General features: G+C 36.2%; 1 protein-coding gene across 1 annotated transcript in view; it reads left to right on the forward strand.

Annotated features, from left to right (window-relative positions):
* AK5 (adenylate kinase 5) overlaps window positions 1-17,453 on the forward strand; it is a 96,660-nt gene that overhangs the window by 3,938 nt on the left and 75,269 nt on the right. Inside the window, exons 4-5 of the mRNA XM_082311522.1 lie at window positions 5,471-5,640; window positions 5,761-5,874. Of these exons, the coding sequence (XP_082167648.1) occupies window positions 5,471-5,640; window positions 5,761-5,874 (284 nt within the window). The remainder of the gene's footprint in view (window positions 1-5,470; window positions 5,641-5,760; window positions 5,875-17,453) is intronic.

Consider the following 17,453-nt stretch of genomic DNA (forward strand, 5'->3'; position numbering starts at 1 on the left):
CCCAAGTTCTCTCTTGTGTGTTGTTTAGTGTCCTTTCTAAGCAACTTGTACTTTTCAGCCTCAGACAAGCATACTGTTTATTAAGAAACAGCTGCAGTTTAAGTCTAAATCAATGTTTTATTCTGTTTCTGAGTTCAAGTTCTTTGAATTAGTTTCCTTGCCATGTGGGATAGTTGTCTTTTGAAATTTTACCACCAAGCTTAATTCTCTGCTTCTCTGGACTGTTTAAATAGTTACAGCACAGGTGCCAGGTGATGGAGAATCACATTTTGAGTCTATAAAGCCTTATTCATACTCAAGAGAGATATTGCTTCCATAACAGAGATTAGTATGTAGTACAGTGAAAGAGAATAGAAATGTCTTCTCTGTATTATAGAGTGGGATCTCTGAGAACAGCATGTCCTCTAGGCTCTGCATCCAGCAGGTCTCAGAAATGTGATACTGGAATATATTGAAAACAGAAAACCAGGCATTTTTCTAGATATTTGTGGTATGCCAAAAGAATTGCTTAGGCATTTGAATTTTCTTAATCTTTTGTTTCGGAATGACAAATCTCAACATGCAAATCTCTCCACACACTGTTGAACTATAAAGCTTGCATTAGATAGAGAAATAACACACACCTTCCTTTCACCTTAATTAATTAGCTAGCCTTCCTTTTCATAAAGGAGAAAAAATGGCTCCTTTTCAGTGACCACAGCAGGCTCTTAATGCATTGAAATCCATGTAGCTCTATTGCGGTAGAGTGATGAATGAAGGTTTGATCTAGGTGAAATAAAGAGAGACTGACTTACACCTCTGGAACTGAGTGCAGGGGTATTTGAAGTGAAATCCTTGAACACCAGCATATAGTGAAGAGACCATGGATTTTACAGAGCTTTGCTTTTCCCTAATTTGTATAGGGAACATTGTAAACATTCCACAAAGGCTATTTCAGGTTTATTTTCCAACTGAGTTCCTCTGAATCTGCCTATTATAGTGGGATCTGATAGAAACACAATACTGTATGTAGCTCAGCAGCTATTGTCTAATTTTGTACAGTATCAGGAACATTTCTCCCAAATTCAACTTTCTATTGAGAAAGCACATAAAAACACACACTGGAAAGAATAAAGAATAGCTAATATACTGAATGAAAGAGAGAAAATGAAAAAAAAAATGTACTATTCATTTCAAGAGACAAATCTTGTACACAAAAAATGTGTTGCATATTTTTCAGTTTGCATAAAATGCGAAAACTTTGGTTAAGCAAGCTGTTTATGGCTAACTAGTGGTAACTAACCATACTGTGTAGCTCAGATGGTACTGGTCCCATTCATTGTTGGGGACTGAAATGAACAGAAGTTAAAGACCTGTCTTCTGCTTCGCATATTAGGTGAACTTTTCTTTAATAATACATTAGCCCGAGATCTTTTTAATGCTTCCATAAAGGTTTTTACAACTTCTTTGCTTTATGAAATCTATCATCCTCACAATGAACCAGGGAGCTCCAAGGCAAAAGAGAACTCGCTTATAAAGGTGGGGGTTTTGTTCTTTTTCTGTGTTTGCAGAAAAGTCTACCAGTGAAATGTAAAGCTACAAAGCTGCAAAGTGAGTATGTGACTGGATTTTAGAAAAATCAGATGGAACCAGCCAGGATGGCACACATCTGAATCACTGGAAAATTAAGTTTCTAAGGCATTATAACGCTAGGAAACTAGATTGTGTTTAAAAATGTGCTTCCTAACATATTTTGACAAACACATTTTTACTATTGATACAGCCTGAATGATCTTAAAAAATTAATTACCTGGTGTCATTAGCTCCATAGTTCAGTATGTTTTTAAACTGCACTTAATTAAAAATATTAGTTAATATTTAAAGAATACATTTTCCTTTTATAATCAAAGTTTAAAGGATAGATCAAAGATAGTGCTGTCAGCAGTCAGCTGGCCCATTGATTTGTTAAATCCAGTCCACATGTAGATTTTAAAATCATAAGGCTTTTCAGAAATCTTATTATTACATTAATTCGTTTTGAATTTACAACAATATAAGCAAAATTGAAATTTTGAACTTCCATTGACAAAACTAGATTAAAACAACTGCTTTGGTAAAACTTTTTGGGCATACAAATCTTCACTTGAAACCAGTTAGCAAACATAATTTTAGATGCAACAAATGTTCCCTAGTCTAGACATCTTCTAAGAAATATGTAAAATGATCACGCTTTTCTTGAATAATGTATAATCTCAGAATAAGTGAAAAGAATGAAAAACAAAAGTGATTTGATTTTCCTTTCTTGTGAACAGTTTGTCAGTATGATTTATCAGAGAGTCAGGAATAGATACATAGTTCAGTAAATTATAATGATTTTCTGTGGGAAGTAATTTTGTCCTATCACTTTTCTCTTATTTTATTACCTGAATGTTTCCCCTTAGATTGTAAATGGGTAATCCCAGTTTGCTATAAAGGGATATTTTTGGATTGAGAAAAAACAAAATGTATGAGAAGTTTATCAACATTAAAGCAAGTACTTTATTAGTTTTTTTCTGCTTGCAAATCTAAATTGAAAGAACAGAAGTGCCAAACTACGCATTTTTTTTTTCTGCTTCTCTTTAATGGCAAAGTAAAGCTCTCCCTAACAGGAGTGTAAAGTCTATCTACTTTGTTTCAGAAAGGTTTTTTCAGCTGTTTTATGGTTTTACAGAGACTGATGTGTTTTCAAGTAACAGTTCTGTTTTTCTGGCATCGTTTTTATCTCTGCTGGAATAGGGATACTATTTTCCTTGTCAAATTTCCTGTTTCTAATTTTCTACATGTTACCTATATATGTTTTGCATCTTTATTGTTTCTGGGGTGCAAGATAGTCTGTTGCAAACTTGTCTCGAGTATCCAGGGAAATAAACTGAATTTCCTTTCTTGGAAGTTTTATATCTGCAGGAATTAAGCACAGCATTGGCTCCAGTATGTTTTATAAACCCTGTGCTCCGAAGCACAGTCACAACCTACCGCCCCTTTTTTCCAGTAGCTAGGATTATTGCCAGTAAATAAAGCCACATAAATTCATAGTAATAAATGTTACACAGATATATAAACAGACACATATGTAGGATATATTGGTTATATATTATGCTCATTAGATTGCAATATGTGGTTTTATATATAGAGAGAGGGTTGCTTATGGAAATCTTTACACAGAGGGAGTAGACATTCCAGTAACAAGTAATAATCCTATTCATTCACCTGGCAAAATCTGCTCCGTACAAACTGGCAGCAATCATCAAACAATTAGCTGCACTTCTTTATGCTGTTGTTTTCATCTATGTAAGAAAAAAGACACTGGGAATCAGTTACTCCAAACCTACTATCATTCCAGATTCCCAAGAGCCTGTAATAAACTGTAAACTACATGGAATGATCTTGTTTGAACATTTGTATCAGGTACGTTTTTCATACAGGAGTGAAACACAATATAGGGTTTGGTGACGTGCATTTGTCACGGGGAAGGCTGAGCGCGCCATCAAAGGGAGTGGGGAGAGCCGAAGCAGAATTGCTTTGTAGCCGCTTTGGTGGAGGAGATGATTCCTAGTATATCAGATGCTTGCATACCTACAAAAGGGAAACATCCTTTATTCTAACGAAGAGGATAGCTAAACTGAAAGAAAGAGTTCAAGCTGAAAAAACTTAAGCCCATCTAGATCACGTAGAAGAACTGAAATGGAAGAATAGCTGTAAAACCTAACATAATCTGCCGAAAGAAGAAAACGTGCCTTTTTAGGAGAGAAACAGCAAGTGAACTGAATGAGGGAAAAATATTTTTCAGTTGTAACCTTACTATACAGAGATAAGATATAGTTTTTCTTTCATTTCTTTGCTTGTGTGTTTTATGAACCTCTGTGGCTGTATTGACTAGCCGGATATTACAGATAAATGCTTATATTTGGCTTGATTTAAGCATTATTTAAACTAATTGGATAATGGCAAAACCTTTTTTTTTCCCAAGGGTATAACTCAAGTGTGGGCAGGGTATGGGAACACCTTAACAATACGCACGTTTCCCTGTGCATTCTCTTCAAATGGGTCCCGATCTGAGTTGCAAAGGCCAGGTGGAGAGTTACCATCATAGCGTCATGGGTACAGAAGAGTTCCTAGTGACTACTGGTGACACTGACAGCTCTCCGATATGTAATACTGGGGCACAGGTTTGACCTTGGGTACACAGAGAGTGTCATAACCATGTATGTAGCAATATTGTAAAGCTTATCCTGCAGTCAAATCTGTATTAATTATATAAATGCCTAAAAGCTGTTTATGGGAATAACACAGATAATATAAGAAAGAGTTACACGATTACTAATGAGAAGGTTATTGTATTCATATTTACTTTCATTGCATTGCTGTGTTTTTTAAAGTTCATAGAAAATGTGTATTTTTAATAAATCTTAATTCTTTGTCTGTTGAAATAAAATTCAATGTTCTCACACACAATTCCCCAAAATATAGCTACTTAGTGTTGGTAATTAATATCAAAACATTTGTTTTGGTTTTGCTTTGTTATGCTAGTCAGTAACATACACTTTTCTATATATAAACATTTATTTTTATCAAAACAATTCCCTGTTTTTACATATTGGATTCCAGTTTCTCTGTTCTTCGCATCATAATGTGGCCTTTTAGTTCAGACATAGTCTGATTTTTTTTTTTACATGCATTCTTGTTTCTGCTGTCCAGCTGACCTTCACTTCAGCATTCCCTGCTATGTAATGCAGCTGTTTTCTGTGGTTTTGACACCTGTTCTGCCTGTGCTGTATTGAAGGGTCTGTTTATTCTTCAAGTTGTCCGGCAAGCTGAACCTAACAAATTGCTTCTCTATCAGATGCTTCAAGCATCAATACCAGAAGTATGCGTGGTTCAATAAAAGTCCTTGTACCAAATCACTATGGAAACGTCTCAGCTCATTATTTAATATTTTTCTGTATTTTAAAATTAGAAAACCTCAGAAACTCATGCAAGCATATTTAGGAGCAGATTTTATTAGTTCCATTTCATGACTAGTCCATTGATTTCACTGGCTTATTTAACCAAGTATGATTCTTTCTGACGTGAATACACTTCAGACTATCTGGCTCTATCTTTGGATTCACAGAGTTCAAGAAAGGACCAGTTCATTTGTCTCTTCCTCTACTACAAATCAAGAAAAATTCCTGCCCAGGAACAGCTTTAGAATGAGGTCAAGCCTAAAAGAACATGTTTATTTTTAATTCGCAAGTAGATTTGTATGCTTTTTTTTTTTTTACTTCATTTTACAAACTGCTACCTTTATGGTCAGGTAGATGAGACCCATCTGAATGGCTGGTAACAAGTCATGCAACTGCAAGATTTGTTCTAATAATGGTTGGAAAATTGGTGCCGATAGCAAAGATTTCACACAGGATTGGGTACTTCAGATGAGAGGTTAATTTAATGTTTTGCTTATAATTACCAATAGGTGGCCCAGGAAGTGGTAAAGGAACACAGAGTTTGAAAATAGCAGAACGTTATGGATTTAACTACATATCAGTTGGTGAATTGTTAAGGAAGAAGATCCACAGCACAAGCAGCAATAGAAAATGGAGTCTAATTGCCAAAATAATTACTACTGGAGAACTGGCCCCTCAGGTACAGCGTATCCTGTTTTAATGTTTACTTTCAAAGGATTTGTGCATGCGGTATTAATGTGCACGATCAAGAAAACCTCCTTTACAATATTAAAGAAATAACTTCTTTTCTCTGTGAAAGGAAACAACCATAACTGAGATAAAGCAGAGATTAATGCAGATCCCTGATGAAGAGGGCATAGTGATTGATGGATTTCCCAGAGATGTTGCCCAGGCAATCTCCTTTGAGGACCAAGTAAGAGATTGTTTTTATTCTTAAAATAACTTACATATCTCCACAATAGTTAAGCTTCTTGAAATCATCAGTAAGATTCCGAGAGAGATTAGATATTATTTCTAACTGAGCATTGCTCTTTAAATCTTTGCAAGTACATAATTACAGGTTGACAAAAGGTTATTCTTTTGGTTTACGTTATATTATGTTTTGTCTGAAGACAGAATATTTTGTAAAAAGACAATGTGATAATATAACCAATAATCCAAGCCTTTTGTCTCAGTAATGAAAATCCTCTCAAGATGAAGATAACCTCAAATGTAACAATTAATATTTTTCGTATCTTAGTGATCTGGAAAGGGGGAAGACGTTATATTTCCATATCTATTTGTTCAATTTGATCTACTTTAAGAGAAACATACTTAAATCAATGCGTATCTTCGCAACGCTTTTAATCTCAAGTTTATTGCAGTGCATTGAAAAGACTGGAATAAAATAAGCGTTAAAACTGCCCGTGTTTTGCAAGTTTTTGTAAACGAGAAATGATGCTCTTTTTTTAGAAATTTAGATCATTTTGGTTATTCTATAAACTACAATTCTACGGTTTAGTCAGCTAAAACTGTATTCCCGAGTTCTATTCACGTGTTGTTTTCATATGTTGTATATTTTAAACTCATCTAAAAATACTTAAATTCAGTGGAAAAACAAACAGCTTATGTCATTTTCTGATCAAGCGCTGTTAACATAACAGTTATGGTCACAAGTAAAGGTTGCAGTTTCAGTGCTGAATTTTTAGAGCACCCTTCATGCAGAGTGTTTCAAAGTCCTTCACAATTGCTGGTGTACTACCATTTCAGTACTTTGAATTCTAAGTGGCATTGCCAAGACAGAAGTAACAAAAGAAAGCAGCTAATGAGGCATTTCATTAGTGTGCTTTTATAAGGTATTATTCTGGGCAAGATTTAGAAGACTGAATTGAGGAAATTAAAGGAAACAGACAAAATAGTTATTACAGAAAATAGCCAATGACTGCCAGCTATGTCTCCTTATAATTAACAAAAGAGAAGATTAACTATTTTATAAATGAAACAGCAGAAATTTAGGCTTAATGGTCATTTCCTTGCCTCATTTTTTTGTCCAGTATATTGTGTGATAGTGTGACTGAAGTGCATTTCTTGGTGCCATAATTTTGTGCTGATGTTGTGTTTGATGAAAGAATGGGGGATGTGAAACTGGAAGAATTGAGAGGAGTTAAATTGAGAGCTTTGAGTTATTCTAGGGTCAGATTCTCCTACAAAGGAAAACCAGTTAAACAACACTTGAGCACCCATCATAGGGTCCATTAGTAATACCTCTAAGAACAGGAGTCCAGGAGTCCAGCTCAGGCAATACCGTGCTGTAGAAGGAGAGAAAGATGTTCCATGTATGTTTGAACCCTCCCTTTGCACCATTCTAATATGCTTTTGCAGTATTTCCTCATTTAACTTGAAATATTCCCCTCTGCCAGCCTGGTTAGCTCTTGTTGACTATAGAAAACTACATGTAAAAAGACTGACAGAATGACAGATGAGAGAAATCCTAACTTTGACTCCTTTTTAGTATGCGCTGTTGCTTCAAGGATGCTGTAGATTGGTCTCTCTCTCTTTTTTTTTTTTTTTAGAGAAAAGAGAGGATGGATTTAGTAATTTTAGACCTGACTATATTCTCAGAGAGTTCCTTTGTTTTCAGTCTGATGGGATTTGCTAAATCATACTCCTCAAGGCCTGATTCTGCCTGAAAGATAGATGTTTATCTGAGTCTCTCAAAAAATCCTGGAGCACTTCATATAGGGCCGCCTTTCAATCTGATCTGTTTGAAAATAAATATGGGAAAGGAAAGAAGGAATCATAGAGCTTTTATAGGAGCACAGGAAATAAAATTAGATCTGTTTAAGCTCCTGGTTTTTTCACCTTTTTTTGCAGCTGACCTCTTATATGAGCATATCTACGGCCATGGAAATAAATGTACAAAGGATGTACATATTTCAACATACAACATCTGTTTAATCTAGTGGGATATGTTGTGGTTTCTTTAAAATTCTCTATTTAGTAAGCCATAATGCTACACACGTAAGTAGGAAGGTCTTGTGGTAAGGTAAGGGGGCTATCAGCAGACGTGGCACCCATCTTCCTTCACAGGATGAGGCTGACCGTAATCCATAGCATGTCAGGTTATTTACATTAAACATGCTAACAGAACAGAATTGTTCTCATGAGCCAAAAGTAACAAGATGAGAAATAATGAGTTGAAATTTCAGCGAAGAAAGTTCTGATTAAATAGTAAGACACTTTGTAATTAGAAGATCTATTAAGCAATGGAACATTCTTCTGAAGAAAATGGTGAAATCCCACAAAATGCAAATAGTCAAATCACGTTATTCTGTATGCCTTATTCTTACAAAGACATCCCCTGTAGAACACTGAGATCTGTTGATAAAAAGTTCTGACTAAGAACTAATTCTTATTGTTATCATTAATTTTGTCATGGGTGAATACTTATTCTTACAGATGGTCCCTTTAAGACCATTACATGCTTATGTACCTGAGAACAGCAGCAACGGTTGTATGACACAAGCCATTTAAAAGGTTACATTTAGGGGAACTGCCAAAAGATGCATGAAGTAGGAGTTACTATTTATTTAACTGTTTTCCCTCACTCATGATCCCTTCACAGCTGTTAATTGTTTTGATTACAAGTGGTCTAAAAAGCAATTGTGTGCTTTCAACCAGTGACTTTACATTATTATTTGTTCCATAAAGCAGCTAGAACGCTTTTGGGTTTTATGATGTAAATTAAAATAATGATGGTGAGTTTGTATAAGGGTAAATAGAATATGCTGGCTTTCTCAGTTCTTTCAGCCATATAGGATATAGAGTAGATGCCAGTGGGAGGAATGAGCAGAAGGGACAAGGCTGACTGTTCACTTATCCTTCATCATTCGAGTGTGTTGGGACGGGTATTCATCTGTAACCCCATGGAAGCTTGAAATAAAAAAAGCAGCATTCATTTTAAAAGTAGCATTTTCCACTGTATAGCCTTCCTCCTTTGCCCCTTGTTTACACAGACAGAAACAAACTCCAAGGATATATGTAATAATACCAAAAATAAATTGGGGGGGGAGAATGTGAAGGACAAGTTATTAAACTGAGTGGTAATAGAGATGAGTAATATGAGATATTGAGCGAGTATAGGTAAGGCTGGAACAGAGACTGAACAAATGTGAGGAAAATAGGAGGTCTATAAACAAAACAAGCTACGAAAACCTAACGTCACTGTAGGTCAAGAAAGCATGTCTGGTCTTTATTAATCGTAAGAAGTCTGTATTGCTTTGTTACCCATATGTCGTTCCTCTTTGTGAGGCATGATACAGTGGCGTCAAGAAAGTATCTGGACCCAATGTCACATAAAGGACCAGGAAGTCAAAACTTGGACTAAATGTGAGCTGGCCACAGTGGTCAGTGAAAGGTGGACCAGGAGAGAGCCTGTATGGTTTTTAGTCTAAGCCACGTCATCTCCCCTTTCTCCACTAGTGCACGTCGTGGACAGTAGATGACGAACAACTGAAAGGCAAGGCAGAAAAGGCATAAAATCTGTCTTGCTGCCAAACACTAACACTATAGTTCCCTGAACACTGTTTACTGAACCTTTTTGTATATATTATTATATGGCTTCAGTAAGAACTGTGCTGAGTTATTGTAAAGATAAACTAATTTATATTGGAAATGGTTCACCATATTAGTAGAGGAAAAGGAAAAGGTCAGCTAAGGTGGCTGGTTTCTCTTGCAAGCACATGTAAAATCTAACACTGCTGTGTTTGCAGACATCTTTAATGTAACAAATCATTTATGCTAAAATAATCCCTTCATTTTTATGGCTCACATAGCTGTTACTGAGACTTGACATTATTTGAGGTTTCATAATATCTTCATTTTGTGAAAAAAATCAAATGGATACATATATGTCTGAACTCTAGTTACAATATCTGTCCTGCATAATGTTCTGGTATAGAAATACACGAGGATAATGAATTCTTGTTGAAATTTGCTTGTAATTGCTCTTGGTACTACCAGCACATTTTTATCCCTTTGACTAACCCAGAAGCTGAGCTTTTCTCTGGGAAAAAATGTTATTTTTAGTAAACGAGTTAAAGCAAACCAACTTATGCTAACATTCCCAAACATAGGTATAGCTAAAAGATGACTATTTCTTCCTTATTATGTTACCAGGCTCTTGTGTGGACAGTAAGTTCTCAACGTGTTGCTAGGCAGAATTGTCTTAAAACACATTGCATCTCAATGACTAAACTGCCTAAGATAAAGCAATGTATCATTTGCAGCACTCACAGTATTTCTGGTCAGAGCTAGAAACCAGAAGTAACAAACACTGCTTCCAAGCAATAATGTCAATCTGGAATAAGTGGATTAAAAAGCACTTTATGCATCTGAGGAATTTTACATTTGAATTAAAGCTTTTTTCCCCTTTCTTTTATTGAGTTTTGTTAATATGACTGTTCCTATCACCCATATATTTTGAGCAGTAAAGAAGTCTTTAAGATGTCATCAGTGATGTTTTCAGATTTTCAGCAGTGCTTGCCAACCAGCAGCAACTCTGCCATTCTGGTCACTTACTTAGACCAGCTTCATTTCTTAATGGTCAGCTACTCATTGCAGCCTGTAAGAACTCACAGCCATGAGCACTGCACTTCTCTCTGAACTTCTTATCTAAGTTGAAATAAGGCCTCTATTTTTCTCTTTGAAGACTGAATACATGACATATAACATGTCTCACTGGAAGTCTTGGATTGTTGCCAAATCCTGACTCTCCCATTTCTTAATTCCAGAAAGCAGAGTCAATACTGCCAACGCTTTTGACAGGGGTACTTCTAATAAAGCCCTGAAGTCATGCGACTATGAGAATCTCAGCTCTCACTTTAAAACAAAGTTTCGGGCAGTCATGGTTGTGGAGAAAAAATGAAAGCACAAATTTTAATGTCTCAAAAGTAAATAGAACTTCCAGTTTATATATTTGGTTTAAATATATGATAATTTCAGGATTATGATAATTTTGAAATCCTTCTGCGTAGTAGCGCATATTTAATACTGATTTATTTAGCCTTTCAGTTTGAGCCTAGGCATAAAGCTATCCTAAACCACAAATTTCTAAGGTATCCGTGATCTCTGCTGAGTACAAATAGTAGAAGGATGTTTAGATTCCAAGCACACATTTGAAAATGCCAAGGAGAAAATGGTTTATTTACCATTAACCTGTCAGCTTGAAATTCAGCAAGTCACCTACAGTACCAGCATGCTCAAGCATGCTAAATATATTCCTCCCTGGTAACACTGTAATGAAATGCCTCTGACTGGTGTATTGAACTCAAATGACTTGTGAAGAAGAAACTGCAGTTTGACTTTCTGTGTAATCTCTCACATGGCAGTAAGTTTTTACCCTTCCCAGGAGAAACAATTTCTCACTTCAGTATTTTCCAGTTAATTTCAATTACTGCTTTGGTTTGTTTGTTTTTTTTTTTTTCCCACTTTCAGTCATTCATGCATAACTTTCCTTCTGATTTCAGAAATTCCTTCACCAACATTAACCCTGTTAGTTTCAATAAAAATAATAGGTAAAGTTTGCTTAAAATATATTAATTGTAAGTTTTGTTAATAGTGAAATGTGGAACAGATATTAGAATTAATAAATATTCGTTAGTGAATACAATTTAATTCCTTGACAAAAGAGAAAGGCTATTTTTGTAGAAATTATCTTAAAAATATTTTTGTGTTATATGTCCTAGGTGACATAACTATACTTCAAGAAGTAAAATCTTAATTTAAATAATAAACAGAGGCAGTAAATTTTATCTGATTCTTTGTTTAAAATGTCCTTAGGAATATTCATAAATGCACTACACCTACAAAGAATAACTAGTTCATCTTGGCTGTGATTCAAGTTAACTTTTTAACTCCCAAATATATTCCTTATGAAAATTATTATGAGAATTAATTGTGCTAAAGTAGAACAAACTATGTAGATGGCACAATACAGGATACTGGAAAAACTGATTTGTCCTCTCACAGCCTCACAGGCTAAGGACAGCAGTCCTATTCCTCCAAGTTCAATACTTAAACCTCCAAGCAGAAATGGTGCCTGCAGTCCCCTCAAAGTTTGACATAGGTGTTTGCGGCCAGCTGACCTATGGTGGTCCGACTGCCAAGCTCACGCTCTGCAAAGAGCTTCTCATAGAAAACCTGCTCTGTTACTGGCCAACAGTGTGGGCTCCAGAACAACTAGTAAAATGAATGCAACTTTTCTGTGAATCTTCTTAAGGGGAAAGGCTCTGTTCTTTGCAATAGGTTTTTGTTCTGGTAAAGGTATTTTTTCTGCATCATGGTCTATGTGTCTTCTTCATTTCATTGCCTCCTTAACTTCTATCTTCCTTCTCCCAAATCTCCACTTCATTATTCCAGGCTGATAAGCCTCAGGTACAGTCCCCTACTGGCTATATGTACCCAGTCATGTGTTTGAGGAGTGGGAGAGCACATCATCAGTCTACATTACTGTGATTCCTCTCATTCATTCACTTTAGCCCTGTGAGTTTTACATTGCTTTCTTAAAGCTAAGCCTGAGCAGGAAGCCTGTGGAATCATAGAATTGTTTAGGTTGGAAAAGACCTTTAAGATCATCAAGTCCAACAGTTAACCTGGCAATGCCAAGTCTACCACTAAACCATGTCCTTAAGCACTACATCTACTGGGCTTTTAAATATCTCCAGGGATGGGGACTCAACCACTTCCCTGGGCAGCCTGTTCCAGTGCCTGACTACCCTTTTGGTGAAGAATTTTTTCCTGATGTCCAGCCTAAACCTCCCCTGGAGCAGCTTGAGGCCATTTCTTCTAGGCCTAATGGTCTTATCATTGTCTGTCTTCTTCCCTGGAAGCCAGAGCACTCTCCTGGGAAAGGCAAGCAATGGTTCAATTTTCTGCTGGGTAAGAGACCCTAGACCTCAGGTTTTCTGTTTTTCTGGGCAAGGGCTCTTCTCTGCTAGCCAGACTAGCGAAAGGAGAGCTCATCCGTTGCTGGTCCTTAACCCTCAGGAGAGGATGTGATGTTCTGAACTCACAGTGGATGGAGGTGCCTGCTGAGCAGTTCTGAACCAGAGGTCTGCTTAGACCTTTCTTTGTAGCATTAGTGTTTACAGCTAGGGATTCCTATCAACTAGCTGTCCTACACAGGTGAAAATCTGAATCAGTTCTCCCTAAAGACACTTGCCTCTCTCAATCAATTATTAGGGGGCCTAATTGTGTAGTCTGGGCAAGTTACTGGAAGCTTATTTCTTGGGCAGTGTGAATATGGTTCAAAAGCAGTTCCCAGAAAAAATTCTGTCAGCGGGATTCATTCTTTGACAACATGATTCACGATTTTGCTTTTTTAAAACAAGAAAAAACTATGCAAACAGTCTAGTAACCCAGCAGAGCTGAAACTGTAAAAAACAAATCAGGAAGTACAAGCGAGAGCACCCATACAAGGGACATAAACTAGCTTGTTAATAACCTTTACCAGTTAGAATAAAATGCACTGTTAAATTAATGACAATTATTCACGAGCTGTCAGTTAAGTTTTATCAGGAGTATCTAGTAGAACATACCAGGAATTAAGAAACAGAGCGTTTTCATCTTTTGCCTAATGAGGAATAATGAGAGTGATTGTAATCATCTAATTTCTAGCAAACCACTACACTACTCTCACTAACAAGGGGAGGTGTAGAAAATATCCCCAGAGAGAAGAGAGCATCTTTCCACTTATACTGGTTTACGTCAATAACACCACCGACTTGCGTGGAATTACTCGGTTTATTCCCTGTTCCAGTTTAGGAAGGAGATTCAGACCCAAAGAGAGTAGGATTTACTTACTAGTAAATACTATTCTAAAAAATTAGAGGATGTACCCAGCAGTTTTATTCTGAGTTGATGCCATACGCTCTTTGTCTTATTTAAAATTCAGAAGGTTGTGAATAACCAGAAACCTGTCTGTTCCTGCAGGCAAAGATTCTCCCTTCTGCTGCGTTCCAGTTAGTAAGTAGTCAAATTTACTTCCTTGAGTCCCACAGTCCTTCCTCACATGCACTTCTGGACCTGAATAAGACGCTCTGCCTTCAGCACAAGATGAGCGTGTTATGGGAAATCAGCATGAAGGAATCCAGTTCTTCTGTCTGTGCTGGTTCTGCATGCCTTTTCTACAAGCTGAGTCTCAGAATAAAACTTATTCCCTAGTCATAAAACTCAACAAGTTAGTTCTGAGTTAAAAAAATAGGTTTGTTTTCAAATGAGTCATAAAAAAAACTTTTCCTTTGTTAGAAAAAAGCAACTTGTACTCATATTTACGTAGGAGAACTAGATATGTTTCCAGAGAAGTAATCCCAGATGTCCATATGTTCACACTAGCCTGTTACATTCCAACTTAAAGTATTTATAAGCACGTCTTGCAGGCAGTTGAAGTAAGTGGAAGCAGAATGGTTCATAAAAACAGGAGTGAAATATCAATACCATTTCAAGGGTTTACCCTGAAGGCTGTAAATGCGTGTAGGAAAAATATATTAAGTGCTATTAGGTCTGTATACCTATGGATATAGAAGAGATGTTACCCTTTTGTGCATCTAAAACCAAGCAGAGGCTTGTGTTTATGAAATGGTTTTCAGCTGCTTTGTGATGATAAAGATGCATATTCTGCAGGTAAAAGGTAAATTCATAGAGGCATCACATAATCAGAATCTGCTGTGTATTCCTACCTCAAATATGCTTGAATTACTTCCTTTTCCCACTTCAAAAAGCCTTTCAGACAATACTTCGTTTGAAACTAGGCTTCTTGAACTGAGAATTTTAAGCCATTGTTTTCATTGACATTTTATTTCTGTGAGTGAAATGTATGTCCAATTACAAACTCCAGAGTGTCAGAAAAAATAGTTGTAGTTCCTGGGATTCTGATACTGTCTTTTGTATTGTTGCTGTTACTAGTCAAAAAATTAAGAACAACAACACTACTCAGCTCCTGTAGAGAACTTTTCATTTTAAAAAGCAATAGGAAATAATTAAAACCTAGTTAATTAATTTTCCACAGTAATTAGTGTGTTGTACCTCGTTATTATCCTCATTTTACAACTAGAAAAAAAAAATATTAGGCCCAGGGCATGCTTTTCCATTTTCTTAAAAAGGAACTGACCTCTGAAGCCAGTGCAGTTTGTGGGAATTAAGCAGATGAGAACCTGCACACCTGATGGTGTCATGGTGGCTTTCAGATCCTTCCCTTGCTGTGGGGCTGCACTTACTCAGCCACAGTTTCTTTAAAGAACTGAGATTGACCGTGGAAAGCTGCACTTTCATGTTTGTGTGAAACAGACAGAGACCTTCCCTTTGTCTCCTTCCTCTTCTTCCTTTAGGGCTAATAATTTAATGAGAGAAATATTTATTGTAAGTACTCTCTGTAGGGTTTGATGCTATGCATGAAGTTATGTGATATGCAAAAGCTTAGGTCTTGAGGAGGTCTGGTATGACTTCACAGATCTGAGTACATGGTAGATGCTAGTCCTGAAGATGTTTGGGAGTGAGCATTGAAAGTGAGGAGAAGGCCAGCTACAGCTTGGAGCATCTAAAGATTTCTTACCGACTTTCTTCACTATTATTAGGATCCACAGAAATGGAAATATTAAATAAAACTACTCACTTGTATAAATTCCTTTTGTCCTTCATTTTACTGGATCCCTGATTTGCAGTTATAATTTGTGAGTCCCTGTGCAATGTATGTTAGGAAGCTCTGATCAGCCGGATATCCACACTGGGACTTGAGATGTCGCTGTGCTCAGTCTGCTGCAATGTGCATCAGCCATTCCCTTTCATGAGATAGTGTTCCACGACCTAAAAGGCTTTGAAATCTGTAGCTTTTTTTTTTTTCTGAATCTGTGTTATAATTTGGATTTCTTTACTACTGTATGCTTTTTAAATTCCCAACTTCTGCTTCCTCATTATGCTTCTACTACTAATGAAGCAACCTTAATTTAACAGAGCTACTTTTAATAATGTCCATATTGCATGGAAGTCTAACACAGAAACTTACTTTCGTAGTCTTTCATATGAATAATTATATACCTTAAAGCTATTATGTGCTAGTAAAATTAACTGTCGTAATTAATTCATCCCATGAAAGGACAGAATCATTCTGTCAATTATGTATTTAAAATGGTCTGAAAAGGGGAGGGAGGTTACTCTGTTTTTGTTGACATTAAGGTACATATGTTAGAGGTATGAGAGAGCTTCTCTCCCACTGGCAGTTATTTAAAAAAAAAATATTACAAGGTTAATTGTTTTAAAATCTAATAGATACTCATTAAAAATTACCAGAATTCATATTTTGGGGGTTTGGTTTGTAGTTTGTGTCCTCATGTCTCCAGTCATCTACAACGTGCATGAAAATAATTTGATTTTCTTTAAAACCCTATTTAATTTTCTGTAATGATAAAGAGGCCACCATCCTGCTTGGTCATACTGCGTATCAGACTGTCCTTTATTGTTTGAAAATGGCTCTGCTTTTTAGCTACTTTCTGCTTCCTCATCTCCATATCCTACTCTGTCAGTGACCTCCTTTGGAAAGGCTAATGACCATCACCCCAGTTTTGAAAAGTTGTATTTGTTTCTTTTGACTTCAGAAGAACTGTTTTGTCCTCAGACTGCCAGGAGAAAAGGCCAGACTGTACTTCAGGTTGTATTCCCTCAAATGAGAGAAACCCAGCTAGACGGGATTTTTTTTTTTTTAAACTTGGTTATTAATTTTCCAGATTGTCCACCTGTGAAGTCTTGACTATTCAGTCTAGTATATGGGTGTCTTTAGGCAATTTAACATCCTTGGGTAGAGGGACCTAGATATAGAGAGTATTCAGAGGCATAATTGGTTTGTTCTGGCCCTCAATAGCAATGTATTAATAACAACTGTATAACGAACATAAAGATATAAATCAGTTCCTTCTTTACACAGTAGTAGTTAGATGTAGATATTTTGGTGATACTTCTGTGTAGCTCAAATTTGACTATCAAATTTACATAGTATCAACTGAACAAAATTATTCCGTAGATAGGAGACATCATGAGAAAAGTGTCTATCTAGCATTCTTGAGCATCCACCATCATTTGTAATGTAACTAAATTATATCATTTCTAGAATAATAAGCTAATTTTTTTACCAATATTAGTTAAAGTGTGAACTTTTTTGTTCAGGTAAGTAAAGACAGCGGAAATAACTTTGTGTTTGTATGTGAGAACAAATAAACCCTTTCTAATCTGTAATCAGATAAAAATGTGCACAGTACCGTAGGGTTTGTTTTTATCTCAAATGCTTCTTACAGAGAATTCTAATATGTTTCAAAAGGCAACACTAAGCTAGTGAGAAAAAGATTTTTAGGTGAGTCTTTAAAGAGAGGTAGAATTCTTTATAACAATCAGGTAGAGGAAAGAACGAAATCAGATCTTATGAATATAGTTAATGTATACTTGTAGCCCCGTTTTTAAAATCCTGCG

Source organism: Platalea leucorodia (genome assembly GCF_965183815.1).
Source record: "Platalea leucorodia genome assembly, chromosome: 5".
Lineage (NCBI taxonomy): Eukaryota > Metazoa > Chordata > Aves > Pelecaniformes > Threskiornithidae > Platalea > Platalea leucorodia.